Source organism: Xiphophorus hellerii, chromosome 1, assembly GCF_003331165.1.
Source record: "Xiphophorus hellerii strain 12219 chromosome 1, Xiphophorus_hellerii-4.1, whole genome shotgun sequence".
Taxonomy (NCBI): Eukaryota; Metazoa; Chordata; class Actinopteri; order Cyprinodontiformes; family Poeciliidae; genus Xiphophorus; species Xiphophorus hellerii.
In genome coordinates this window covers 22942078-22969571 of record NC_045672.1, presented here as the reverse complement: position 1 = coordinate 22969571, position 27494 = coordinate 22942078, and the positions used below count along the sequence as shown (strand labels likewise).

The 27494-nt window shown below is 37.8% G+C and overlaps 3 protein-coding genes and 2 non-coding genes across 36 annotated transcripts; all 5 read left to right on the top strand.

Annotated features, from left to right (window-relative positions):
- Positions 1-1451: 1451 nt before the first annotated feature.
- prim1 (DNA primase subunit 1) lies at positions 1452-6268 on the top strand. Of its 2 annotated transcripts, none has more exons than XM_032553391.1 (13): positions 1452-1630; positions 2522-2679; positions 2772-2878; positions 2976-3049; positions 3138-3274; positions 4132-4190; positions 4295-4404; positions 4571-4662; positions 5201-5330; positions 5404-5473; positions 5550-5662; positions 5819-5917; positions 5988-6268. In XM_032553391.1, the coding sequence occupies exons 1-13, from the start codon at positions 1522-1524 to the stop codon at positions 6005-6007; spliced, it is 1278 nt and encodes a 425-aa protein (XP_032409282.1). In that variant the 5' UTR covers positions 1452-1521; the 3' UTR covers positions 6008-6268. The 2 variants fall into 2 exon arrangements, with proteins under 2 accessions (XP_032409282.1, XP_032409211.1); XM_032553320.1 differs by having other exon boundaries at positions 5198-5330.
- Positions 6269-7222: 954 nt separating this feature from the next.
- Positions 7223-17150, top strand: naca (nascent polypeptide associated complex subunit alpha). Of its 31 annotated transcripts, none has more exons than XM_032571784.1 (13): positions 7223-7324; positions 7877-7951; positions 11346-12721; positions 12869-12934; positions 13199-13375; positions 13463-13528; positions 13562-14069; positions 14519-14604; positions 14844-14921; positions 15011-15157; positions 16123-16251; positions 16350-16472; positions 16675-17150. In XM_032571784.1, the coding sequence occupies exons 2-13, from the start codon at positions 7882-7884 to the stop codon at positions 16687-16689; spliced, it is 2841 nt and encodes a 946-aa protein (XP_032427675.1). In that variant the 5' UTR covers positions 7223-7324; positions 7877-7881; the 3' UTR covers positions 16690-17150. The 31 variants fall into 31 exon arrangements, with proteins under 31 accessions (XP_032427675.1, XP_032427180.1, XP_032427112.1 ...); XM_032571289.1 differs by having other exon boundaries at positions 12869-13120; positions 13244-13375; XM_032571221.1 differs by having other exon boundaries at positions 12869-13132; positions 13256-13375.
- LOC116728815 (small nucleolar RNA SNORD59) lies at positions 14693-14765 on the top strand. The gene has a single exon (XR_004341030.1). It is a non-coding gene; the product is annotated as a small nucleolar RNA SNORD59 (small nucleolar RNA).
- Positions 16527-16601, top strand: LOC116728808 (small nucleolar RNA SNORD59). Its single transcript, XR_004341029.1, has one exon. It is a non-coding gene; the product is annotated as a small nucleolar RNA SNORD59 (small nucleolar RNA).
- Positions 17151-20184: 3034 nt separating the features above from the next.
- On the top strand, positions 20185-26404 carry ptges3b (prostaglandin E synthase 3b (cytosolic)). The gene is made up of 8 exons (XM_032570191.1): positions 20185-20365; positions 23262-23375; positions 23473-23542; positions 23643-23741; positions 24027-24116; positions 24588-24656; positions 25313-25340; positions 25429-26404. Coding segments are annotated over exons 1-8 (492 nt in total). The 5' UTR covers positions 20185-20363; the 3' UTR covers positions 25449-26404.
- The last annotated feature ends 1090 nt before the right edge of the window (positions 26405-27494 follow it).

Below are 27494 nucleotides of genomic sequence, written 5' to 3'. Positions count from 1 at the left end.
TCTGCAGCTCCATATTCTTTTGAACAAGACGAAAACACACATGTATGCAGTAGATTGGTGCATTAGTTCTAGCAGGACAGAAACACGTTAACATCCAATGTGGTTCAGAGTAGCAACATTTAAAATATTGCTGTAAAGCTTCACTGCCATCTGAAGGTGTAGAGCACAAAGTGCAGAAAAGAAGAGAAATAATCTGATGTTGACCACCCACATCTCTGCCAACAAACCCAGTTTCCTTTTTAAATGTGGCAAATAAACAAGCTTTACAACAGTATGAGATGTTTTTCCAAGAAGCATTTTTATAAAGAAATATTCAACGGAAAACAAATTTCCCTACTTCTCATGCTGCACATACATACAGTATATATATATATATATATATATATATATATATATATATATATATATATATATATATATATATATATATATATATATATATATATATATATATATATATTTAAGTTACTTTTGTTCCATCAGAAATCATTGTTTTACTGGATTAACACATGATTTTTAAGTTCTTTAAGAATTTTGAAACTAAGTTCAATTCTTTAAACTGAACTGGAGAGTGTGACAAGAAATCTTTATAGTACAATGTGTTTCCTGACTGAGGCAGTAATTTATTTCCACAAGGGATAGTAAATGTATTGCAAAGAAGACATTTGTACGGAGAGGAAAAAAGAAGCCAGTTTTCAGACAAGGAGACCTAATTAAATGCATGTTTAGGATAAATGTGGAAGAACAAACTCTGGTTGGATTGAAAATACGGTTGGGTATGATACATTCTGGATTACAAATGTCTACCGCCTAATTAAGCTATTTACAGCTAAGAATATTTAAGACGTCAAGTGTGTTAAATGTATGGTACTATATTATTAAAAGTAGCTCATTTTGAGAGATTGTTTTGTCCATTGTCCTATACCCTCCTATCCTCACAGGGTCAGAAGAGGGACTGGTGTCTATCTTCAGGGTCAGGAAGGAAACTTGAAGTATACAGCCTGCACTTTTAAATGTAGTATTCTCTTTCTGTGCGTCACGGCCGCCTTTTGTTGAAGGCTGCGCCATTTTTACACTGATGCGCGCCATGGCCACACGAAAAATGGTCTAGTCAGTGCACCGCCAAGCAGCCGGCAGCTGTGCCGAGAAAGCAAATGGAGCGCACCCGGTAGTTGTCGGCCGAGTTGATAAAAACCTTCACGTCAACGTCATGACATCATCAGCAGCTATTTCAGGTTTGTAACCAAGGTTTTAGCTACCCAAGATTTCTAAGATGTCTTAAGATTTCTGTTAGTTTTAAAGTTGATAGAAATTATAAATATGAACATAGCTATATTATATGTTTGGAAAAAGAGCTTATAAATTAGCACAGTTCCTTGTTCCGGTGACGTCTTTGTCCTGACCTTACGTTATTGGTCGTTTCTGTTTCAGACGTTTCCCGCGCTGTTCTCATTAAGCTGAACTATCGCCAGTAAGAGTTAAGAGGGTTATATTTAAAATAAACTCCAAACTTCTGATAAAATGCCGTCCTCAGCCTACGATCCGGCGTGTTTGCCGGACTTATTGCCGCTCTACTATCGCCGCCTGTTTCCCTTCGCTCAGTATTACCGCTGGCTGAACTACGGGGGAGGTAAGTGTCCTCAAACAGGCCGGGGAAGAGAGCAGAAACCCGGGTTAGGAAGCTGGAGGAACCCGAGTGATGTGTGGATGATCTAGCTGGATGTAATTTCTGCAGAAAATGTGTTCCTCTATTGCCTATTGAAGTGCTCAATACGATAATCAACTTTTTTTTTTTTTTTAAATCTGGTAGCTTTTAAGCTTTAAATTTGTGATCTTATAACATTTTTGAACTTATATGTAACAAATTATTTGTGATTTTACTTGACATTGGCATAAAAACTTAAAACTGATATTTGTAAATATCATTGTTACATTTTTAACAAAGCCTATTTGGCTCATGAGTTTTAAATAAAAGATTATTTGGGATTTGTTTTTAAGACTCATTTAGGTTGTTTAATATAAAAAAAAAATAGCAGAGGCAATTCTTTTTAGGGACTTTTCTTGCCTTGCTCAACTTTTTCTTTACCACAACAAACCAAAGGAGTGTCCATCCTGTAGATGAGCAAAAAGTACAGAGAGAGAGAAGAGATCATTGTAGATTACAAGAGAAACAGGAATAAGCCAAATATTTAAATATGTTTAGAGACAAAGAAGGTTTTTCATCTGAAATGCAAAATGTATTTATTTTTTGTATAGTTTTGGCTTGCTCTTTCAGAAAATTATTTTTATAGTCTGTATTCTCCAGTGTGATTAATCAATTAGTAAGTTAGTTGACGACTATTTGAATAAACAATTAACAATAATTAATCTGATTAATCGTTTCGGGACTAGAGGAGATTCAAAGGCACTGCACAAATGTGTTTTATAGCAATCGAGTCAATTTTATCTACACCCCTGTTGAAATATGTCGTTTGTTTTGTTTGCCTCCTTTCCCTGACTTTTACGTTTTCTACGTCCTCAGTGCACAAGAACTACTTCCAGAACCGGGAGTTCTCCTTCACGCTCAAAGACGACATCTATGTGCGCTACCAGTCGTTCAGCTCACAGAGCGAGCTGGAGAAGGAAATGCAGAAAATGAACCCGCACAAGATCGACATCGGAGCGGTGTACAGTCACAGGGTAAACCTTTCCAGTCTGTTGCGTGCCTCTCTGGGTCATGTGTCGTTGCACATGTTTAAAGATAAGCTAGCGTCCCTGTTTGTTGTCTGCAGCCTAATCAACACAACACAGTGAAGTCAGGCAGCTTCCAGGCTCTGGAGAAGGAGCTGGTGTTTGATATCGATATGACGGATTACGATGATGTTCGAAGCTGCTGCAGGTAAAACAAATTATTTGACTTTTTTTTTTTAAGGATCTCTGTTTGCACATGTTCAAAAATATACTCTCTCAATAACATTTTAAAAACTTGATTTCAGTGCTGCAGATATTTGCTCCAAGTGCTGGACACTGATGACCATCGCTATCCGTATTTTGGACAGAGCTCTTCGCCGTACGCTGCTGATTTATTTTAAGAGGTTTTCTTTTAATGATTTTCTTCACAATCACTTGAGTTTATTTAGGTTTTTTTCTTTCTGCAGAGGACTTTGGTTTCCACCACTTGCTGTGGGTGTATTCAGGCAGAAGAGGAGTTCATTGCTGGGTGTGTGACGAAGCTGCCCGGAAGCTCTCTGCAGCCGCACGGTCCGCTGTGGCAGAATATCTCAGCCTGATTAAGGTAAAACAGTTTCATTTCTCTTTTAATATAAACTTATTAGCAAAATCACATTGAATACATAAGAAACAAGCTAAAATTGATAAAAGGCAGTGTGAATAAGACACAAACAATAATAGGAATCTTTAAGTAAGGCTTAAGGATGTCAACACTTTGAATGTCCACATGATTTTCATTTGCAAAAATTAGAAAATTGGATTTTAAGGTGTGAATAAATATAAAAAATAGATTGTGGAACAATATTTGTATTTCAAGACTTCATTCTCTGTGTAAAAGGACTTGGTTGTCTAAACGTTGTCTTTTCTGAAATTCATATATGCATCTATCTTTGTTGGTTGATCTATTTGTCCATTACTGTGTTTAATCTTTAATTGATCCATCATTCTTTCCATCCATTTCAACCCATGCATCTATAATTAAATCTGTTCCCCTGTTGTTGCTTTCTGTGGTTTCTCCAGGTTCCATATTTAAAGTCTGACCCCTTTAGAGATATAATGAAGTTTTTTTTTTATCCATATGTTTTGAACTGGTTAAAAAAAGATGGATAACTTAGAATGTTTTTGTCTTAAAAGTTAAACAAATTGACATGAAAACTGTAGAAACCATCCATTTTTGCACACATCTCATTCAAGGAAATGTGTGTGCCATTTATCAGTTGTTTTCCAATTACGCATTTTTGTTCGATTTAGTTAAAAACATATTTTGGATTACTATAACTTCGACAATTGGGTCCCATCCCTAGTTAGGACCATGACTTTTAGGATAATCATGAGGCTTTCTAAAATGATTACTGTTCTTATCCAATATCAAGACTTTAGCGACAAGAAGTACATTTTGACTTTTTAATTTCTGTTTCAAAGGGTGGTGAAGAGACGGTGAAGAAAGTGGTGCTTACAGATCCAATTCATCCTTTCATCAGGTAAAGGGATTTGACATTTGTCTCTAAAGTGACTGTCTTGTTTTTAATATTATTTGGTTATGTGGCTTTATGTGTTTAACAATTTGCATTTGTAATCTTAACAGAGAGTCTTTAGCAGTGGTGGAGCACTACTTTCCACAATACGCACTACAGGATCAGAACATATTGGGACGCAAGGAGTCTGAAGAGAAAGTCCTGGCTCTCGTACCAGAAGATATCCTTTCCATTTTTAATATTCATATGGCTGCACATTAATTTTACGTTTTCGTTACCATCATTTTCCAATGATGCCCATGGTAAATTATTAAACATTTATTCGTCAGGTATCGTGAAATTAGAAAAAAATGTGATAACAATTTGACCTTAACATAATTGGTTACATGTTAAAAAAGATTTACAGGAGATATTTCAGGAGGAGAGAAACCCAGAGAGACGCTGGCGTCATATTGAAGTCCAAGCCAAAAAGAAACAGGTTGGTTGTTATGGTTGTCTTATACAAAGTCTTTTTCCAGAAATGCTTGAAAATCTGTAAATTTGATTCATTTAAAAAATATATATATTGATTTTAAGTACTAAAATAAAAAATTTTGCACCCTTCAAATTAACCTTACTGTGAAAAGATGTCTGTTACGAATGTGAAGGTTAGAACCTCTTGAATAGCACTATATGAATTGGATCCATGCAGGCATTATCTTGCTAGTTAAAGGAGTCACTAGTAAGATCGTGGTACCATAGACATTCAGGGGTCCAGTGGCGTCCATGTCTCCATGAATCAGAGGTATTTGGGCATTAAAAGTGGGGAATGAATACAATTGACCAGGTTGTAAGGATGTTATGCTAATCCCAGTATGCTAAAGAAGGGCTTCAAAATCATTAAACATATTATATTTTGTACTTTACAAAACGTTCCAGCTGTTCTGGATTTAGACTTTCTTCATAATAATTCTTTTTTATTTCATTTATTTTGTTTGTAAATTGGTTTTGACTGATAATCGTTCCTCCTCCAGCAGACTGCCAAAAAGCGGCAGTACTTTGAAAAGGAGATCATGCTGCAGTACTGCTACCCTCGACTGGACGTCAACGTCAGCAAAGGCGTGAACCATTTACTGAAAAGCCCTTTCAGTGTTCATCCCAAAACAGGTGAGCATGAACCCTCACTAACTGTTTTCACCAGGAAATGTTTTTTTCTAATTTCATTTCTTTGCTTGTCCAGGGCGCATCTCTGTTCCCATAGATCTTACAGACGTGGACAAGTTTGATCCTTTTGCTGTGCCCACAATCAGGTGAGTAATGAAATTGTTTTGATGTACTATTTTGTGTACTATACGTGTAACTTTTATTGATTGATTTATTTTTCAGTCTGATCTGTGAGGAGCTGGATCGACCCAAGGCAGATGAGGACGAAGCAAAGTCAGAGGACACAAAAGAGAAGGAAAACGAACAAGACTCAACAGAGAAGAGGAAAATCAGAGGTGACAAAGGGGGGCGAAATAAATCAGAAATACACTTTGTATGAAATTGTCACAAAATGTGTCCTCTTTGCAGTATTAAACTGGCCTAGCTGCTCAGATCTTCTGCCTGGCTCGATACTGTAATTGAAGTAAATTTTGTCTATTGTCTCCTTACAGATTACAAACGAACCAGTTTGGCAAAGTATGTGAAGTACTTTGATCAGTTTCTGGCTGGAATGGCTGATTCATGGAAAGGAAAGCTTCTCAGACAGAGTGGTGAGTGATGCACATTTTTAAGAACTTTATGCTTGATTTGTTTTTATGTTTTCTTCTTTTCTTCCTTTAGATCTTCAGAAAGAATTTTGAACAGGATCGTCAATCTGAAATCACACTTCCTGCCCTACTGCTCAATGTAACTGAGGAGCCATGCTTATGGTTCAGTTTGTGGAGATAACGTATTTTTGGACAATACCATCTGATCACACCAGTTTTGATGCTCTTTTATTCAGTCATGTTACATTTGTGTTTTAAACCTCCAAATAAAGCTGACTTTATCGCAGAAAATTATTGCCAAATAGCAGCAAATTGCTGCTATGCAGTGAAATTAAAATCATATGTTGTTGTAAATCTTGTTTGAGATTTTTTTCCCCTTTCATTTTGATTGTTGCACTCACCTTTTGTGTAATATTTCCAGCATTAATATATTTTATGAGGTACAAATGTGCTCAAATGATTAAAACATGATGAGCTGCAGAAAACTGCCTGCAAATCTAAATGATCTCAAATGTTTTCAAATTGCATCCAAATCCATTAGGACTTGGAATAGATATTTACTCAAGAGTAGCACTACAATATATATTTTACTCAAGCACAAGTAAAGAGTAACTTTTCAAGCGATGACTACCTTACTCAAGGTAGAGTAGGGTAAACAAGTATTTGGTAAAAGCGATTTACAAGTGAGTCACTGATAACATTCGGTGTAATATTTAAAAATGTCAGATAAAATTAAAATAAAGTTAAATTCTGGTATTTCAAGGACTAAAAAGTACAAAAGCAGAAGAAACACTTTTTCAAATCACTTTTTTTCAACATCACACTAATGAAATAAATACTTCAGGTAAAATATATAGTCCAGTTTTCTGGCTGGAATGGCTGATTTGAGATTAGTCCCTAATCTCAAATTGGCACAACGGGTTCATAAAAAACAACAAAAAAATTTGTGTAACAAGCTTTTAATTTTACCCTAGTAAAATTAAAAGTGTAACAATACTTTCTAACACTGAAATAATAAACGTTTGCATTACCAAAAAGTTGCTCAAATAAATATAACTAGATGCGACCAACTTTTGATTATTTTTTATTACTAGAAAAGCTGAGAAATTGTTGTAATATTGTTTTACAACAAGTATATATATATATATATATATATATATATATATATATATATATATATATATATATATATATATATATATATATATATATGTATATATATATATAGGTACAGCTTGACTTCTCAGTTTTGCACGCTTCTGTTCTGCATATATATATAGAGAGAGAGAGAAATATCGCTGTTGATGTAGCTGACCCGGATGCAGAAGCGGTTTCTCCACCGGATATTACATTGAATCTGAGGTCAGGCGTTCTCTCTCACAGCCATCTTGGAAATAGCGTCCTGAGTCGGTGAGTTGTCCGCTAACAATCCGTCTACATCCCCTTGTTTTTCACTCATTTCTATCTTTGCAGTAGGTTTGGTCTGTTTGATAAAAGTTTGACCATTAGGCCGTTACAAGTATTACTCTATAAGAGCTCTCTGTTGAAAGAGAATCTGCCTCGGTTAGCGCTGATTACCGGCTCAAAATGGGGGAGCATGATGTAAAACACACTGCTAGCAGTTTGTCAGGGCCGCAGTTACTTGCTTATCCCGAGATATTAATTTTAATATCAGTGACAACCACCTGGATTGCTATAAACATGACTAACAGGAGGAAAAATGTCAATATACAGTTATTAGCAACCATCTTCTTTCGGTTGAGGCTAACAGGCAATTAGCTGTAGCTAGTGTTGCTTAATGCATTACAAACGGCTCGCAAAGCTGAAGTTTGTTCTCTGTTACCTGTCCAGCCGATCTCCGCAGAGTTCTGTGTTTAGATTTTCATGTGTCGACAGAGGCTGTATTTGGTTTCAGAAAGCTCAAAAACAATTTAAAGCCTGTGTTTTTGTTTTCCCTACCAGCGACCATGCCTGGCGAAGCAACAGAAACGGTCCCAGTCACCGAGCAGGAGATGCAGCAGCCTCAAGCGGAGACTGGTTTGTACAGCTTGACTTCTCAGTTTTGCACGCTGCTGTTCTGCATTTCTGCAAAGTGGGGTGCTGGATCTTAAAGAGGTTATACATCTGTCAGCGAGTGGCTTCTGCTTGGATGTGATTTGAATCGAGAATTGTGTTTTGGTACGTTTTCGGTTTAGGGAGTGGACTCTGCAGGATAAGGTGTTGATATAAAAGCTGACAGCATTCATGTGATCCGAGATTGGTGACAGTATGTGTCCGTTTTAGGATTCGGAATAAAGCGTAATCCAGGACCCCTCTTTCATTCACTCAGACTCACAATAGAGTGTGATTACAAGGACTGGCTAACTGGATTTGGCACACAATGCATGTTGAGTGGTGTTTGTGTTTCTGCACAGAATGACTAACATTGAGGTACATCGTTGTAACACTGCTGCTTGTTAAAACAATCTGGTGTGTGGATTTGATGCTTTGGCAGATTTAGGTTGCCTATGCATTTTGATTAGTTAAAGCTGGGACTAAAATGTTGTAGTTTAGAATAGGCTTTTTGATAAAAAATCAAATTTTTCTTGTCAATATGTGTTAGACACATGAGAAAACAAAATTGCGTTTCTCGCCATCGCCTGTTGAAACAAATTACTTAAAAATATCACATAACAATAAATAAGAACGGAAACAGGAATGTATGTGTGATATTACACTTCATAAAGAATATGGTTGTTTAAAAAAACAACAACACCCATTTATGCAGACTATCAAGACATGCTACCACACCTTACCCACAACAAACCTATAATACTGTCTAAAGGCACTAACGAGTTAAATTCACTAACGAGAATTTTATTGGAATATAATAAAATTCCTCTTGAAGCTCTGAAAGGTAACCAAGAGTACAAAATAGGACTCAAAGAAGTTGAGTTCCTAAAAAAGAGCTATTGTTAAGTCCTTTTAAGATCATTTTAAGCCAACAACCTTCTAACATGTGAATAAAATCAGTTTGTTTTTATTCTAAGAATCATTAAAAGTGAGTTTAGAGATGTGAGATTACTGCAACCCTTAATTTAAGGATGGCGTCTTCTGTGCGACTCTTTTTTTAGCCTTTACATAATATTTTTTCTCAATCATTCATCAAGGTTGCAGAGCAACTCTTCTATTTGGTGGTTGTCTGCTACCAAACATTTATATTAAATAACTAGACGTGGAATATTGTCACTGGAAAAAAGTGGTAAGAAATAAAGGGTCTTACTGTAAGATGAAATGTATTCAATAGTGACTGCATAGAATTTTTCACAGTAATAAGTGTGATATTTGTTAGTTTTTCTAAACTTCCTAAAAATAAAACATGTCTTCACTGCTGTCACATTTAAACACTGCATGGAGTTTGGGGCACCATCACTGTTCATCAGTCATTTCTTCACCCTTTAGTTTTTCCAAAACCAAACAAGTTCATGTTTTATATTCACATCTTTTCACTTGTGGAACACATTTTCCCTTTATTTGCTTCTGTGAGGTCTGAAGTCTTACCTCTTGTACCCCCTGTCATATCTGTTGCTCTTCCTTCATCAGCTCCTGGAGTTTTGAACGCTCCTCTTCCTCCCACAAAGAGTAAAAATCCTCCAGTAACAGCTATATCTCAGGAAGTAGGGCTGGCAGAAGAAACACAAACTCATGCTTTCTGTGATCAAGCCAACAGTATAGCTGTAAATCAAGAAGTGAGCAGCTTTCAGGCCATAGCTGTCCCAGAGCAAGGGCTGGCTGCTGTCTCAGCAGAGGCTTCAGCTGGTCAGGCAGCTCATGAGGAATGTGGCCCTCCTTCTGAGGCCTCTTTGGCTCCCTTGGGGCCGCATGTGGTTACTGCTGAAGGCCAACAAAGTGATTGCTTTGTTGCGGTTGAAAAATTATCCACACAAGATATCGAACCAGTTTCTGATGATGCAAAGGCATTTGGAGAAGATGTTGGTCCTGGACATGAAGATGGGAGGATTGCTTCACCCAAGACCTCACTTGATGGTCAAGCTGATGAGGATAAAATGTATCCCCATGTGATCCTTGAGAATATTTGTGACATGAACACACCTATCCTTCTGTCAAAGACTTTTCAGACGAAGGGGACTGATAAATATGAAGCCGCCCATCATCCCTCAGGTTGGTTTATCCTCCATGAAAACCAAACCCATGTCCATTTTTTTCCATCTTTTTTTTTTTTTTTACATGCAGTTTGAGATTATTCTTTTGCACAACAGGAAGACTTATCATTGGCTGCCTTCATTATTAGTTTTTGTTGATATAGATTCGTAATAGAACCAGTCAAGTTTTCAACTTAACTGCAAAACAATTAACAGGAGACATAGTGGCTTTAAAACATCACTATGTGGTTAATACTTATTAACCAGGGATTAATAAGTATTAATCCCTAGTTAAATACTTATTTAACCAGGGATATGTGTTTGGTATAAGTTAATTTCCCAAATATGGCATAAATATTAAATTTATAATTATTTATTGAGCTTGGAAATAAACTTTTCATTGCATTTAAAAGAGCAAAACTTTATTTTTTACAATACTGAAGTATATCACGTCCAAAAAAGAGCATTAGTGTTACTTTAATAGAGGAAAGGTATCATTAGCTTACTTCCTCTATTGATAAATCAACAAAATATTTACAAGGAGTTGAATCAGCTCTGTGTGGCGTAAGTTAGTTCTCATTCTTTGTAGATGTAGAGTTTTTCATCCAACAGTAATTGTAAGAACTGGTTTAATTGTCTGTCTGTTGTTGAGGTCTCATTTCAAAAGACAGACCAGAAGCAGCAGGAACTGATCAGTCTCAGATCTTTTATCAGGGAAGTCATTGAGGTTTTAAGAAGTTAAGGTTTGTCAATACCACAAGTCATTAGACAACAAGCACAAATTAAACAATTCCCTGATATTCAGAGTTTTATTGTAGATTCTGATGCTTGATTTGTACATCCCAAAAGTACAGTGGCAGGCTAATAATAATGGCATTTTATTTATTTTTTCTGTCATAATTTAGTAAAGAATGTAATAAAGCAGAATTGTATAAACATTTACACCATTACAATAAGTTACTTGACATTTCAAAGTCATTATGAGTACTTTTATATGCAAGTTTTTGAGTGGAATTTTTCAAAGGATGTGCAGTATTTTATGGGACTTCTATTAGTTATGCAAATTTCTTTCCCCAAACTATTTTCTAATGTAACAAGGTTTCTGTGTGGAAATATGCAGTTTGTGTTTTGTGGTGCTAGCTTGTATTAAAGTTATGGAAGATGTGTTGAGGTTTTGTTTTTTTCTAACGTAAGCCCGAGAGTGCTTTTTGGTTTGTGAATGTTCAACCCGCATGCCTACATCTTGAAGTATTGGGATACAATTTTAAAAGAATCTCTTTCCTGTTCAGCTCCGCCTCCTGCCCCAGCTTCCACCCAGCAACCTCAGGTAGCTTCTGGCCCCGCAAAGGCCAAAGGCAAAGATGCCAAGAGTGGGCAGGATTATTCTGCCCCAAAGGCTGTACCTGGCAGAAGAAAACGTTCCTCTATGTCTGCCTCTTCCTCCTCACCCACTTCACCTAAATCTACTCCCTCCTCTACTCCCCGGTCACCCGTGGTGTCACCTTTGGCATCACCTTTAGCATCACCTTTGGCTTCCTCGGCCAGTAGCTCCCCTGCCAATCGTTCTGCCCCAAAAGTGGTTAAGGCTGGCAAACAAGGAAAGGCTAAGAAAGGAGAGACATTTGAGCCTGCTCCTGTCCAGGTAGATCACAAAGTCCCAGACGTAAAGGAAAAGTCAGAGGAACCTAACTTGAAGAAATCTATGACTACTGAAGCTAAAGCTTTCCCAATTGAGACAAAATCTCAGCCACCCCCTGCATTTAAAGTCACCCCAAAGCCTGCTGTTGCAGCACCAATTTCATTCTCGGATGCTATTGCTTCAAGCCCCCCAAAATCTGGTGAAAAGGTTGCTTCTGCAAAACCCGTATTGCTTATGGTCGATGATGAGCTTCCTCCACTTATCCCACCTGAGAAGCTTGGTAAAATGCAAGTCTCTGCACCTCTTGTTGCCAAAGAGAGCACAAAGCCTGCTATGTCTCCTTCTGAACCTAGACCTAAAGGGGCTACTTCTGCTCCTCCAGAGGTCAGTAAAGCCAAGATGGGTATTGAACCCAAACCTTTGCCTGTCGAAGCTCCTAAGGCAGCAGCCCCAGTGAAAACTGTAACTCAGGAGGTCATTAAGGCTTCTCCTACAGATTCCAAGGCTAAATCTGCTGCTGGCAAGACTGGCCAAGACAAACCTGCTGCTGCTGTGAAGCCAGCAGATGAGACCAAATTGATCTCTAACACAGGTCCTAAACAGGTTGAGGACATTAAAGTTACCAAGCCAAATGCTGGTGTAAAGTCAACCCCTCCTGAGGTTACCAAACAAGCACCCGAAAAGGGTGCTGTGGTAGTTAATAAGGCTCAGTCTGTTGACTTGAAGGCAACAGCTGCTGAGGCCCCCAAACAAGCCAAACCAATAGCTGCTGAGGCACCTAAAGCAGATTCTGAGACTCCTAAACTGGTCAAACCAACCGAGGCACCCAAAGCAGATTCTGAGACTCCTAAACTGGTCAAACAAACCGAGGCACCCAAAAAGGCCAAAGCCACCTCCACTGAGGCACCTAGGCCAGCCCCGGAAGTGGCGAAGCAGGCGACCACCGAGACATCCAAACAGGCTAAGCAGGCAGCCCCCGAGGCACTCAAGCAAGCGGCTGCTGAGGCACCCAAACAAGCCAAGCAGGCGGCTGCTGAGGCCCCTAAGCAGGCATCTTCTGAGGCGGCAAAGCAGGTGTCCCCCGAGGCGTCCAAGCAGACAAAGCAGGCGTCCCCTGAGGCGTCCAAGCAGACAAAGCAGGCGTCCCCCGAGGCACCCAAACAGGCAAAGCAGGTGCCCAAACAGGCTAAGCAGGAGAGCTCTGAGGCACCCAAACAGGATAGAAAGGAGGCTCCCGAGGCACCCAAACAGGCTAAACAGGCGGCCCCCGAGGCACCCAAACAGGCTAAGCAGGCGGCCCCAGAGGCACCCAAACAGGCTAAGCAGGCGGCCCCAGAGGCACCCAAACAGGCTAAGCAGGCGGCTCCCGAGGCACCCAAACAGCCTAAGCAGGCGGCTCCCGAGGCACCCAAACAGGCTAAGCAGGCGTCTCCCGAGGCACCCAAACAGGCTAAGCAGGAGAGCCCTGAGGCATCCAAACAGGATAGAAAGGAGACTCCCGAGGCACCCAAACAGGCGGCCTCCGAGGCACCCATACAGTCTAAGCAGGCGGCCCCCGAGGCACCCAAACAGGCTAAGCAGGCGGCCCCCGAGGCACCCAAACAGGCTAAGCAGGCGGCCCCCGAGGCACCCATACAGGCTAAGCAGGCGTCTCCCGAGGCACCCAAACAGGCTAAGCAGGTGCCCAAACAGGCTAAGCAGGAGAGCCCTGAGGCACCAAAACAGGATAGAAAGGAGGCTCCCGAGGCACCCATACAGGCTAAGCAGGCGGCGTCCGAGGCACCCAAACAGGCTAAGCAGGCGGCGTCCGAGGCACCCAAACAGGCTAAGCAGGCGGCGTCCGAGGCACCCAAACAGGCTAAGCAGGCGGCGTCTGAGGCACCCAAACAGGCGGCCCCCGAGGCACCCAAACAGGCTAAGCAGGCGTCTCCCGAGGCACCCAAACAGGCTAAGCAGGTGGCTGCAGACGCCCCTAAAACATCTGAGGCTTCTCCATTGGCCAAAGCAACAGCCCCTGACGGTGCAGGCCAAACCAAGCAGGCCAAACCAGTCGAGGTGCCCAAACAAGCCAAACCAACTGCTGCTGAAGCACCTAAACCAGCTACTGAGAGTCCTAAACCAGCTAAACCAAAGGCTGATGAGGCACCTAAACAAGCGAAGCAAACTACTGAAGTTCCCTCAAAACCTGCTCTAGTTGAGCCTATTGTTCCGCCCCCAACCCCACGTAAACTTACTTTTGCCGAGGCAGTTGCAAAACCTGCACCTGTCAAGCCTGACGCTGAGAAAATCAGCACTGCTCCCTCTAATCATGTCATATCATCTAAACCTGCTGAAACCCCAGCCAAGATGGAGTCTGTGATCAAGGACGACAATGGTATCTGTTCTTTCTCTCATTTTTGTGCTGTCTGTTTCCCAGCCCCATGTTCTGGAAACTTCTAAGATTTTTAAATAGGGTCATTCACCTTCACAAATATCTAGTGTGGGAAGTTTACATTGACTTGGGTTGACAGTGTCAGCAGTTTTCTTTTTGTTGGCAGTTTTGGCAGTTTAGCATTGTGTTCATTGTGTTTGTTTTGGCCTTTTGTTAGTGTTGATGTATTGGGTACAGAGATTACCTGTTGGCGCATTAAACATGGGTTTGGCTCTTAACTAAAATGTTCAGATTGTTTGGCGCAGAATCTATTTATATGTGGGTCCTTTGTAGTAAAGTTCAGACCCACTGACAATGTTTGCTTTTTTTTTTTTTTTTTTTTTTTTTACAGCTTATTTCTAAAACAGTTTGAAGGTGTACCCTATAAATAAATGTGGTGTTGGTTTCTGTAGGATCTGGCACAGAGTCGGACAGTGATGACTCAGTTCCTGAGCTGGAAGAACAGGACTCTGCACAGACACAGACGCAACAAGCTCAGGTAAGGATTAAAGTTCAGTCCAGCATATTTTTATTTGTATTGACCACGGTTTAAATTAAACACCCTGCCCTGATAGCATGACTTTTACTCTTCAATGATGATTAACATAGTGACTTTCGTTCTTCTGAGCTTACTGAAGCCACTTCTATGTTCTGAGATTTGTTTTTCATGTAAAAAATTTATTAATTTTCTCTTAATCTCCATGCTGCCCTAATCCATAAAATTTCTATTTCTTATAGCTTGCAGCTGCTGCTGAAATAGACGAAGAGCCAGTAAGCAAAGCCAAACAGAGCCGCAGTGAAAAGAAGGCACGAAAGGTATTGATCGTGCTCTCCTTGTTGTACAAATGCAGACAGCTTTTTCTGGATTTCTGCCACATTTGTAACACTATTCCACATGATTGCAGGCCATGTCAAAGCTTGGCCTCAGGCAGGTAACAGGGGTCACCAGGGTCACCATTCGCAAATCAAAGAACATCTTGTTCGTCATCACCAAACCAGATGTCTACAAGAGCCCTGCGTCAGATACATACATCGTCTTCGGTGAAGCTAAGGTAACCGGCCAGCATCAGTGTCTTCAACAAGAACCAAACCACTTTATAATAACTATTTTTTATTAACCTACAGACCAATTTTGTTTTATCATCCAAAGAAGCTAATTATTTAAAATTGTTTTTTTTTTTTTTTGTTTTATTGCATATACTACATAATATGCAAAGATTTGTACTTGAAGTATTAATTTTATGAATTATGTGCTCAATTTAGCATGACAAAACTATAGTAAAAAGAAAACCCTCATGATTTACCAATAGAAAAGCCAAAGTATTTAACATTTCAAATATTGGATTTTGATGGAAATAATCAAAAATAGGCCTCACTTATATGCTTGTATCAAAGCATCAACTTAATATGTATTAATGGAAGCTGAAACTCACTGTCGACTTGTACATATGTTTTTAGTTTTTATTGGGTTCAAATTATTTATTTGGACATCATTAATTAAAATTGATTTAGTCAGCTATACAGAGTCTACAAATGAGAAATGTGTAAACATTTCCATAAACATTTTTTCAGGTGATAATATAACAGACAATTTAAGTTCAGTATGCATTTTCCATCTATTAAATAAAATTTTTCATATCTCTTTAGAAGCTACTTCGTCTTGCATGGCACGTCTGCTGCTGCAGTTCACAGAACCTGACAGCAGCAACTGCTTCTGACTATTACAGCTTTGCTCATTTGGTAGTTAGACGCTTTATATGCCATGTTTGTTTTAGAGGAGAATAAAACAAACATGGAGGAGAAGAAATTGGGCAAATAAGGATGCTCTCAAAAAGATTGACTAAAAATATCAATACTGATACTGACACTTCCATCATAGAAGTCATTGATTATGTTGACGAATGACAGCAGCCCTGCTATTTATAAATGCCTCTAATGGTGTCATATTGATAGCGAATCTATTGAAGCCTACTCATGTAACAATCTTTTTTTTTTTCTCATTTCATCTGTGCCACAGATTGAAGATCTTTCTCAGCAAGCCCAGCTGGCTGCAGCAGAAAAGTTCAAGGTACAGGGAGAAGCTACAGCAAAGATCCAGGACAACACACAGACGCCCACAGTACAGGAGGAAAGCGAAGAGGAAGAGGTAAGATGTTGTTATTCTCCAGTGGTAAATTAATGCTGCTTTGTGGTAATGAAAATACGGGAGGGAAAAACATAACATTACTGTAACTTTATATGTAGGTTGATGAGACCGGGGTCGAGGTGAAGGACATCGAACTCGTCATGTCACAAGCCAACGTGTCGCGGGCAAAGGCTGTACGCGCCCTGAAAAACAACAACAACGACATTGTCAACGCTATTATGGTGAGAATTCAAACCTTTTATTGGTGAAAATTGATTTAGTCAACAATGTATGACTCTTCAGTGATGATTTAACACAGTGACTTTCGTTCTTCTGAGTCTACTGAAGCCAGCATTTCTGTCCTGAGAAGAGAGAAACTCTTAGAAGCGCCTTTTAACAGTGTTTTGAGCTCGTACTGACCTTTTGTTTTTTGTTGCTTTGCAGGAGTTGACGATGTAACGGGATCCTGTCAACAAAGAGTTGAAAAAAGGTTGCTGATTAAATCTGAGGTCATTTATACAATTTATACCAAGATGGAAATAAAGTTGTGGCTTGATGAAATTAAAATCTGGCATTTATTGAGACTCTTGGGGAAACAAGGGGAATTTCACCTGATTGAATGTTAAAAAAAGACGTATAGTACTTTTGTTTTTTCCACTGGTGAAGTATTTGTCCTTGTACAATGATGAAATCCAAAGTAGTCGTAATAAAGGCTTTAAACGTCAATTTTTCAGAGTGATGAGCAGGAGGAGTTGCAGCTGTAACATTACACCATCCTCCAGATAAGGAGAATATCATGTCCTGTGCTGTTTTATTCACCTCTGTCTGTAATTGGCTTATTTATTTACACCATAAAGACTAAATGAGTTTTTAATGTCCTGATATGTAAAACAATAGAATTAAAACTTGGTGTACTCACATTTCACCTTGTATTTACGCCCATGCATAATTTAAGATTACATAATAAAGGCAGGATTGTGTAGTTCCCATCGCATGTCTTCATGCTATTTCTGACAGCTTGTGCTTTACCCACACCAGCTTTTAGAAATGAAGATCACAAAAGTGAGGAATAAAAGCTGATGGTCTCCTGCCTCCCATTCAACTGGTACAACAAAGTAACCACAGCGACACTGATATAGCAATTAAGATTTTATTTCATGGGAGCTATTCACTAATGTATTAGCAGGGCCGGCCCAAGCCTCCATGGGGCCCTAAGCGAAATTTTGTTTTTTGGCCCTTTAGCTCTGTTAACAATGTGAACTGGCTGCAATCAGCAGTCCGATCATTAGATCATTCACACACCTGCTATAACCTTATTGCATCTCTGGCAGTGCTGTTTACATTATATACATGTATGATATAGGACACATTTATTGGCCAACTGATTTATCGACCAGTTGATTTCTGGGCTTCCATTTCCTTAATTTCGGGGGATTGTGATCTGCTGGTACTTGCATGTGAAGCCCATCTTATCCCCTAATCTTCATCAGCAAAGTTTTAAAAATCAGTCTCTGTCCTCTTCTGCTCTGCAGTGAGAGGTTTGACTGACAGACCGGCCCACCAGGTCATGTCTGAACATTTACAATTAATATTCACCCCACTGTTGCCAACTCAGTGACTTTCTTGCTATATTTAGTGACATTTAAGACAAAAATATTCATATCAGCCAAAATCAAAATCGACAGGTCAGGCTTTTTAAAGATTGGTAACTGGGGATCGGCCAGAAAACTGCAATCGGTGCAGCCCTACACACATATTCATGACATTCTTTGATTAAATAAATTTCTCTTAAGCGTAACTCCAATAGCTAAAAATTAAATTTATACCAGGTTTAAATTTATCCCCACATTCTCAGGGGAGAAACCTCTCAGGGGAGAAACCTCCCCTGAGAATGTGGACTGGTACTGAACTGATTCGGTGCATTCAAACTATTTTAATAGAAGTTTCACATAACTTGGAAGTTGATGTAAAAATAATGTTTGTTTTAGCCACAAAATGATTATGCTCAGCAGCAAACAACAAATCCCCAACTACAGCATAGAGCAGTTCATCTATGTAGCCTGACGTAAAAACATTTTGCTAGACAATGTCAAACACAGCAGTTTTAATTATCAAACGTTATCAAACATTATTGAAGTCAAACCACTATTATCAATTTAGAATGTAATCAAAACAGAATTTAACAAGATTCGCTAAGGGAACTTTGGATAAGGGAATATTTGGATGAATATTTAAATTCATAACAGGTCTAACTATTAAATGTCAACTTCTCTATGAGATATTCAAAACAAGGTTTTACCCAGGAAGGAGCCAGATATGAAGAGGTCTGCAATTCTCTTCCCAATATCTTATTTTATTCATTTTATATAATCCACAGGAGTTTTATTAACCTGTCAGAGGCTTACAAAGTCATGACAACATTGTCTTGGTTTGCCAAATTGAAAGCATATTAATATCAGTGTATATCAGCTAATGACTTGATAGAAATTAATAGCTAAAACTCTAGAGAACTGAATTGTTAATTTTTTTATGTGTTTGACTACTATTCCTATATATATTTTTTCTGAAATTATTTTACACGATCTAAAAAATTAAGCTTTCATTTTATAAAACTAATTTAAAGCTGCAAATGCTACATGACTTTTTTTTCAGACAAATTTTCAGTATTAATTAAAGAAAATGTCATTTTAAAGAACCAGCATCTTTATTTCTACTTTTAGTCTTTAAAATAAAGAAAAGAAATAAAACTTTATCAAAAAGTGGGTGGATACATTTTCTTTGGACGCTGATATGGAAAGTGATGTAAAAAATAAAACAAAAACATTTTACCATTTCCAACGGTAAAACAGATCAGAAGAGTATTAATGGTACTTTTTGTCATTTCCTTGTGGAAACTTAATGCAAATATAGTCCATGAAAAAATAGCTAAAATCTGCATTTTGGTTTTTATATCCACATTATAATTTTCAGTCAAAGTTATCGAGCCATTGTGGAAAATCTAACGACAACTGGCCAAGTAATTATGTTCTACTTTGTGTTGATCTATAATATCTGGCACATGTAAAAATGTCTTAATAATACTGCTTATGTTTTCACCAAATCTTACATTTTTACGCTTTATCTTTAGACCACGTGTGAGTAACATTAGGGTAATTGTAGATAGAAAAAGTTTGTACATTTCCGCCGAAACTTAGGCATTTTGAGAATAATCTCAGAACTTTTCCAGAGAAAACTTGGAAATTTATGAGCTCCAAATGTCCGAAGAAAAAAAGTGTTACATTTTTGAGTTTCAAAAATCTAAATATTAAAGATGTTAAGATATCCCAATAAATTCTAGAGCTCCAAAAATCTCCGAAGTTTTGAGTTCAATCTAATTTAAAAAGTCGAAAATGTTCGACTTTACGGACTCAGACGATTTTTTTATACGTTTTTTCTGGAGAATTTCTTAAAAAAAAAATTCCTAAAAATTTTTTGTTCTTGCAAAATTTTGTCTTTTAGAGCTCAGACATTAAAAAAAATATCCAGAAAATTTCTTAGTTTTTTTCTCGCAAAGTTTTGACTATGGTGTTCATACGTTTTTTCTCAAACATTTCTTGGCTTAACGTCAGTGCCCTGATGTGTTTTTTTTTCCCTCTATCTGCAATGCACGTCATTATACGTGCGAGACATGTAAACTAAAACAAGTCACTGTGAAATAATAGAAATGATCATTCAAAGTCAAATACTTTATTAATCCCAAATTAAATGTTTTAAATTATATTACTTGATTTTGCACACACTTATTTTTCCTGTCCGTAAATAATTGATCAGACTGTATTTCACTGAAAGCATAGCGGGCATGACTTGGACTTTACAGGAGGTTATGCCGTGAAACGCTCCGCCTCTCTCATCACTCGCGGCTGTGGCTGAAAGCTCTAGAAACATCTACTTCACTTCCGACTGCGTCAGTTCTGCTATTCTCATTCCAGTGTACGTAAGAAAATCCGGCGTGTATCCCACAAGCTAGCGGCGTTTGCCCGGGTCGTGTGTGAGCGGCGGTTTCTTTTAAAAAAAAAAAAAAAGAAAACAAGCATTATCATTTTTCTTCTAAGGCTGGTTTGTCTTCTGGAAAGAAGCCCACTTCACGCCGAGAAATGTAAGTTGTAGAGAGTGAACGGGAGGAGGCATCGTGTGGAAAGTGCGGTAGCTTTGGTGTAGCTGCCTTCATAACATGCTTTTGCAAAGGCGGGAGGTTTGGCCTTGCTTATATGTACTGAGAGTTTGTTGACGTCAACCTGACTTTAACTTGACATGTGAAAAGCTAGCAGTGTCCGGTTACAATAATATCCAGTAAGCCCGCCGTTAAACCGGGAAGCTGGCTATTTTTTGCGGGCTCTGCGGGGGCACCGCATGGTTTCAGTGAGGACAGTAGCCTTGTTAGCATAGCTAGCTGTGCTCATTGAGACTTCTGGAAGGCTCAGTCATTAGATTAGCACCAGGGCTGTGGAAGTAGTCAGGATGTTCCCGCTGAACAGAAAATCTGATGGATTTTAACAGCAAATCCAAGCCTTTAATTGCTACTTTATTTTTAAGAGAGAGCAGTTGGAGAGACTCAGAAACTGAAAGCTACTAGCTAAACTTAGCTGTGCAATTAACCAAACTCTCTTTAGAAATGGTTTGCCTCCTATCGAATTACCTTTCGTTGTGTAGTTTTCCTTTTTAGTTTTAATTGGAAAAAGGAAAAAAAAGAAATAATTCCTCTTAAATACAAGCGTCCATGTGCACGTGGTTCTGATGACATCACACCAGGCAGCTAATAGCTTTACTTGTATATTTTAAAACAATTCCTTGTTCTTATGCGTTTACTTGTATTCAGAATAAAACAGATGGCCTCCCTGTGAATTAACACACGGATTTCAGTTACCTTTGGCACAGATAAAACACATAGAACTAGTTTATGTCAAGCAACAGGATGGACTGGTATATGCAGATTTGATCAAAGGTATCAGATCATTCTTTAGCTAATTTTGAGTGGAGTTGCATTACATGACGATGTTTGAGTCCCAGTGATTCTTTCAACATCATTCCAATGTCAACTCAAAATAAACAAAATATAAATAAAAAAAATATTCACCAGTCAGAGTAGTTAGCTAAAAAGGTGTTCAGACTTCCTACCCTATTACAATGGGGATGCATGTAACTGTTTAAAGGGATACAAGAAGAAAAGTTAACTTTATATCCTGAAAAGTATTCATAATTGCTTAGGCAGGGGTCTCAAACTCCAGTCCTCGAGGGCCGCAGTCCTGCAACTTTTAGATGTGCCTCTGCTGCACCACACATGAACACAATAATTAGGTCATTAAGGCTCTGGAAAACTGATCTACACAAGGAGGAGGTCATTTCATTCCAGTGTTTTGTACCTGTGGCACATCTAAAAACTGCAGGACAGCGGCCCTCGAGGACTGGAGTTTGAGACCCCTGGCTTAGGGCCATCTCAGCCACATTGAGGTTCAAACACCTGAGACAGCCCAGATCGCTTGAATGTTTCAACATGTGTACAAAAAAAGAAGCTCCTATACCATGTAATCAAGGTTTTCCTTCCTTTTCAATGCACTTTTTAAAAACTCTGCATTTTTGTGTTGCTGTCAAGTAGTTAAATTAAACACAATTTAATAGTATCTTTTTAATGTTTTAATGTGTGGATAAAGGGTCTGTTTGTTTTTGTGAGGACCTGACTGCATCTGTTGACAGATTTATTGCCAAAAAGGCAGTCATTGACATGATTAAATTATTTTAAAATAATTTAATTGCATATCACAATATTTTGCCAACATTTCAAGTCTGTGTCACCAATTCTTAGTCTTTAATAACCATTTAAAAAATGTACATAGATGGGTTAATTATTTAAAAGAATGTGTAAAGGAGGCTGGACCAGACCATTCAGAAACATGAAGCCCAACGATGAAAACTTAAGATCAGTGGAGTAATGCCAATTCTACTGTCGTATGTAAACATTTCCCTTTTGTCGAAACACCAGTCTTTCCATAGTAGTCAATAATTTAATGAATTGTTAATTTAATAAGCCTAACATGTCAGGCTTATGAATAAAAACAATTGAGGATGACTGATCTTAATTTGACTTGTCATGCTTGAGTATGCACAAATACTTTACTTTTGTCAGAGAAGAGTCTGTAACTTGAGGCTCTGTGGCAACCTGACACAAGGTCTTGTTGAAGGCCATCTGTTCTTACAGACATCAGTAGCAAAAACATTTGGTGTGGGTTGATACAGGTAGTCTGTAGTTACCTCTGCTGTGCGATAAAAAGCTCTAGATGTAAAAATAATGAGAAGTTTAATGAGATTATACTCCCACAACTGTGTTATTAAACATTTCCCGATTGAGAATTTGTCATTACAGCTGCACATTAGCATATATTTTGGTTTTCTCCCAGCTGAAGCTCAGTAAGAATTTTTTTTGTAAGAGATGTGATTTAGATGCAGAAAAACCACTGATGTGACTATTTAGTCCTAATAAAAATGATGGCCAGCCCTTCAATGGAATGAAATATGGTTTTGTAATTAAATCTGTGCACCGTAATTAACCAAAACTTGATTTATGGCACTTACCATGATTGGTTTCATCTGAAATGGCAGATTCCCTGACTAGGCTTTTCCTGGCTGATGCCAATTTCCAGTTTTATTTCATTTTTTGGCCTGCAGGTTAACAATTTCCTTAGGGTTTTTTTTCTCAGGTCTATAACACTCAAGAGAAATGTTCTGCAGGTTCTTTGGTAGAAGTTGTGGTTTTGAAATCAAAGAAAATTAAGGCATTGCAACACTATGTGTGTTGATGTAACAAAGCATATGCCGTTTGACGCTTTAATTGAAAATGGTGGAAATTGTTAAAAATCTGTTTGTATTTCAGTATTTAGCAGGTTATTTAACAGTCTGAGTCAGTTCAGATAACTGATTAGTGCATCTCTGCCTTTTGCTTCTCATTGAATAGTTATAAGAAGTCTTAACCTTCTCTATGTGTATTCTTATTCTTTCAGGCTTCCAGCAACTGCTAAGTGGTACGACAGGAGGGATTCTGTTTTTATAGAGTTCTGTGTGGCCGACAGCAAAGATGTTAAAGTTAACTTTGATAAAACAAAGTGTGGATTCAGGTATGTGTCCATATAGTTGGGTGTATAACAATATTATTGTTAAATTCATGCACAAAGATAAAATTTAACACTTTATCCTTGCAAATTTCTCCCACAGCTGTGTTGCTGGAACTGATAATGTTAAATTGGAGAACCAAATAGATCTTTTTGAAGCTATTGATGAAAATGTAAGTTACAGCTTTATTCAATAAATAGACACAGCGCTGAAAAGTTTCATGAAAAGTTTTTTTTTTTCTCCCCCCTCTGTCTCTGATTCTCTTGTTGCAGGAATCCAAACATAACCGCACAGATCGTTCGGTCTTGTGCTATCTACGAAAGGCACAACCAGGAAAGGCGTGGCCAAGACTAACAAAGGAGAAGGCTAAGGTTGGTTAAGTATGCATGAAACACTGAGAATAAAGCAGGTTCACTCTTACGGAAAAACTTGAGCACTGGTGATTTCCAACTTGCTGAAATTTCTGTACAGTTGGCAACCATAAATTCATAATACCATTACAGCAGTTACTATAAAAAAATAATCCCTGTCTGAGGATAAGATTGGTTTGAGATGTTGAATAAAAGAAACATCAATTTTATTACTTATATATTAATATGCATCTTTTTAAACAGGTATAGGGCAAAGATAATAATCCTGGTCTTCTTTGTTCACAGGTGTCTTGGCTCAGTGTCGACTTCAACAACTGGAAGGACTGGGAAGACGACTCAGACGAGGAGATGGGCAACTTTGATCAATTCTCAAATGTAAGCGCTTTGAGATTATTACTATTGAGTTGGAACATAAAAGAAAATTTCTCCATTGAGGCTTGTAGGTGCCTTCATATGAATTAGTCCCATTAAGTTGATTTTTAAATATTTTTTTTTAAAGCAGTTCAGTTTGAATAATAAAACTCATTCACAGTCTATTAAACACCTCAAATATTGACCTTCAATTTTGATGACACTTGCATACAGCTATTGTAAATCTAGTAAATACAAGAATAATACAAACATGTTATTAAATAAATGCATTTTCAGCATGGCTGCGTTTTTGGTTATCCTGTGCTGTTGGTGTTGATCCTTACTTGCAGTACACATGGTGTATATTTTTATCATCTCGCAAACAATTGTACCAGAAATACTGATCTTGGTGTCAAGTTAGCTTTTAAGTTGGTAGCATTAGGTTGTTTGAACAAAAATCAAATAATGAATGTAATATTGATTTTATTGTTGCAGATGATGCGCAACATGGGAGGAGAGGATGACCTGGATAATCTAGATGTTGATGCAGATGGTGCAGATGATGTAAGACTTAATAAATTTTTGTTTTACTTTTTATGATTTATTAGGTTTTCAATCTATAGTGAACTTAAATAAACTTGCTTATCAAAACTCGAACTCAATAAATCTGTGCAATCTGAAAATTTTAGTATTTTTTGTAGTATTTCTTCAGGTCCAGTAACAGTAAGATTTTCAGACTTTATTTCCTCTTTTTCATTTTCAAATAAAAATCTAGATTTGAAAAAAATACTTACGGAATACATTTTCCTTTTATAATCTTACCGATTATGTATACCTACCAAAGCACCAATCCTAAAGACGACATTTGAACCAATATTTTTGCATGACTGGAATTAAAAAAAAGCTTAGGGTGGTAGCAAGATTGAGGACATAGTCTGCCATCTGGAATCATAAACAAGAGAAACACTGAGCTTTACCATGAATGAAGATGGATTTATGGATCCATTTCAACACTTACCGACTTAGCTGCATGATTTAACCATCTTTTCTCCTAAAAAGCAACTAGTGACAAATCTAGAAGTATTTTTTTCTGTTATGGACATTTTTGTTGAGTAAATCTGACACTGCACGGCAACCCCTCCCACTGTGCTGTTTGCTAAAGCTGACAGTCAAGTTTATCTCTTTAACCTGATCTTTTCGTTTTTGTCTTTAAACTGTAGGATGACTCTGCAGATAGTGACGATGAGAGTAAGTATTCATGAATATTTCTACAGAGCGCAACCAGAGCAATAATTTTCTTTGCATGGATTCAGTGATGCCCATTTTTCACTTTCAGAAATGCCGGACTTGGAGTAAGGTGTCGTAAAGAAGATGGAAGAAAGGGAGGATGAGGGAGAAATCATAACAAATGTATATCTTGAAACTGAAGACAGTGACAACCAACTGTACATATGAGTCAGTAGCCATATTTAAATCCATAGCCTCAGCTCCAAACTCTGACCAGTCAGTCTATCTAAGGTTGATTTGCATGGTATTGTACAGAGCAGCTATCTCCATGTCCATTTGCTGTACTGCACCTGTTTTGGGGTATCTTGTTTTAATGTTAAATATTACAACTAAGCACACATTTTCTTTGTTGGGGAAAAACTGTATAGTTGTACCTAACTGAGCAATACATGTTAAAAGTTGCAGTTTTTCAAATGAGTTGCTTGAAAATGATTGGACCCCCCTGTAGGTAAAGGTAGTCGACCTAGTGTAGTGGATCTCATGATTTAAGAATTAGATGCATTGACTGATTGGGTCCTCTAAAGACTTCCATGTGCTGTAATTTAGTTTTCCAGAAAGCCTGTATCTGTAGCTTGATCTTGCAGCTTACATGTCCCCCTTTCACTTGTTAAATGTCTGTAAACCTGGTTTAATCTAAAACCATCGCAGGGTGACTTGCTTTTCTCCAGTTGTCTCCTACTGCAACAACAGCTTGGTTTCCATTAATTGGATGACTTTATTAAAAGCTCCTCTCTTATTCTATCATCTAGCTTTCACATATATCTGAGAAGAGGCAAATTATAGTGTTTTGCAGCTGTTAAAGTTTGGTTAAGCCTCAGAATTATTTGGTTTGTTGCTCTCCTACAGTTTATTTTTAACCCATACTCCCTCATGGTTTTTGGACATTGTTGGAACTAAAATAAATAATGACCAAATCATATTTGCACTGTTGAAAATGTAAGGAGAAGCAAGTACTATTCAATTACAGTGAAAATGTTTTTGTTTTTTACTGTCTACATCTTTCTAATAAACAGTTTAAGGATCGATGTCTTTCTTTTTCTGTTCTAGGTTTTGACTTTACACAAAACACTTGATCAGATAATTATTTTTGCCATTTGTAAAGCCAATTTCTAGCTATGAAATAACACCTGAGTTTATGTTGGACCTTTTCTTAATGAATTAAAAAACTTAAGTTGTTGACAAAAGCCCTTTTTTTCCTGTAAGTCATTACAGAGAATAATAAAAATTGTGGCATTACAACCATAAACGTCAATGTATTGCATTGGGATATTACAATAGAGCAACAAAGTTGTGGAGGCTGACTTGTTTACTATTTTGAAAAATTTTCCAAAAGGTCTGGGAAACAACTTTTTATTTATGGATTTATAACATTAAATGGTATTTGTAGAATGCCTAGAATGACTGGTTGTGAATATGAAAAAGCAGTGGGTCAGCTGAACTGTACAGTAGGAATGAGGACAATATAACTCATCAATAAGGCCTGATACTGGAGATTCATTGAAGACAGGATGGTTTTGATCATGTTAAAATGCTTCACTGCAGTCTAAATCCAGACATATTCAGCTGAAAATATGTTCAGAGATGCTTTTTATACATCTCTATCTACCTTTAAAGTGAGATTTAAATTTTAAAACCAAATGACAATGTCAATGCTAAAACTACACTTGACCAAATGTGTACTTTGAGCACATTTGGGTAGCACATGAACCTACATGTGCTCAATAAAATATTGTAGGACGTAAATCTAGACCAACTTTATTAAATTCAACTAGATGTATTCTACTTACAATGCTAATTACCTGAAAATTATTTGTAGTACTCATAATAAAAGATGCTTTCTGAGTCGTAGTCCATCGGCACTAGGACCCAGAAAGCACCAGGATTTAAGGCCTAGAATAATATATTAGCATACTTCCTCTTTAGGCCCGATTTCCTCATAGATTGCCATTTATGAGAAAATTGCCACAAGATGTAATAATCTAGCTTCCTGTTTACACACCCGACTGCAATAAAATAAAAGTTTGGAGCTAAAATAATAAATTGGATATTGTAAACATAATTATTAAAATTTTTGGAATTGTAAATATTTTAAATAGAAAAAAATCACCGAAAAAA

Excerpts from the sequence above, each read along its gene's own strand:
- prim1 (XM_032553320.1), top strand. The coding sequence starts at position 1,522 with ATGCCGTCCTCAGCCTACGATCCGGCGTGTTTGCCGGACTTATTGCCG. Across the intron at positions 2,680-2,771 it reads GAGCGGTGTACAGTCACAGG|CCTAATCAACACAACACAGT; the intron begins GTAAACCTTTCC and ends TGTTGTCTGCAG. Across the intron at positions 4,191-4,294 it reads CCAATTCATCCTTTCATCAG|AGAGTCTTTAGCAGTGGTGG; the intron begins GTAAAGGGATTT and ends TAATCTTAACAG.
- naca (XM_032570314.1), top strand. The coding sequence starts at position 7,882 with ATGCCTGGCGAAGCAACAGAAACGGTCCCAGTCACCGAGCAGGAGATG. Across the intron at positions 14,922-15,010 it reads GTGAAAAGAAGGCACGAAAG|GCCATGTCAAAGCTTGGCCT; the intron begins GTATTGATCGTG and ends ACATGATTGCAG. Across the intron at positions 15,158-16,122 it reads TCGTCTTCGGTGAAGCTAAG|ATTGAAGATCTTTCTCAGCA; the intron begins GTAACCGGCCAG and ends TCTGTGCCACAG.
- ptges3b (XM_032570191.1), top strand. Across the intron at positions 23,376-23,472 it reads AAAACAAAGTGTGGATTCAG|CTGTGTTGCTGGAACTGATA; the intron begins GTATGTGTCCAT and ends TTTCTCCCACAG. Across the intron at positions 24,657-25,312 it reads ATGCAGATGGTGCAGATGAT|GATGACTCTGCAGATAGTGA; the intron begins GTAAGACTTAAT and ends TTTAAACTGTAG.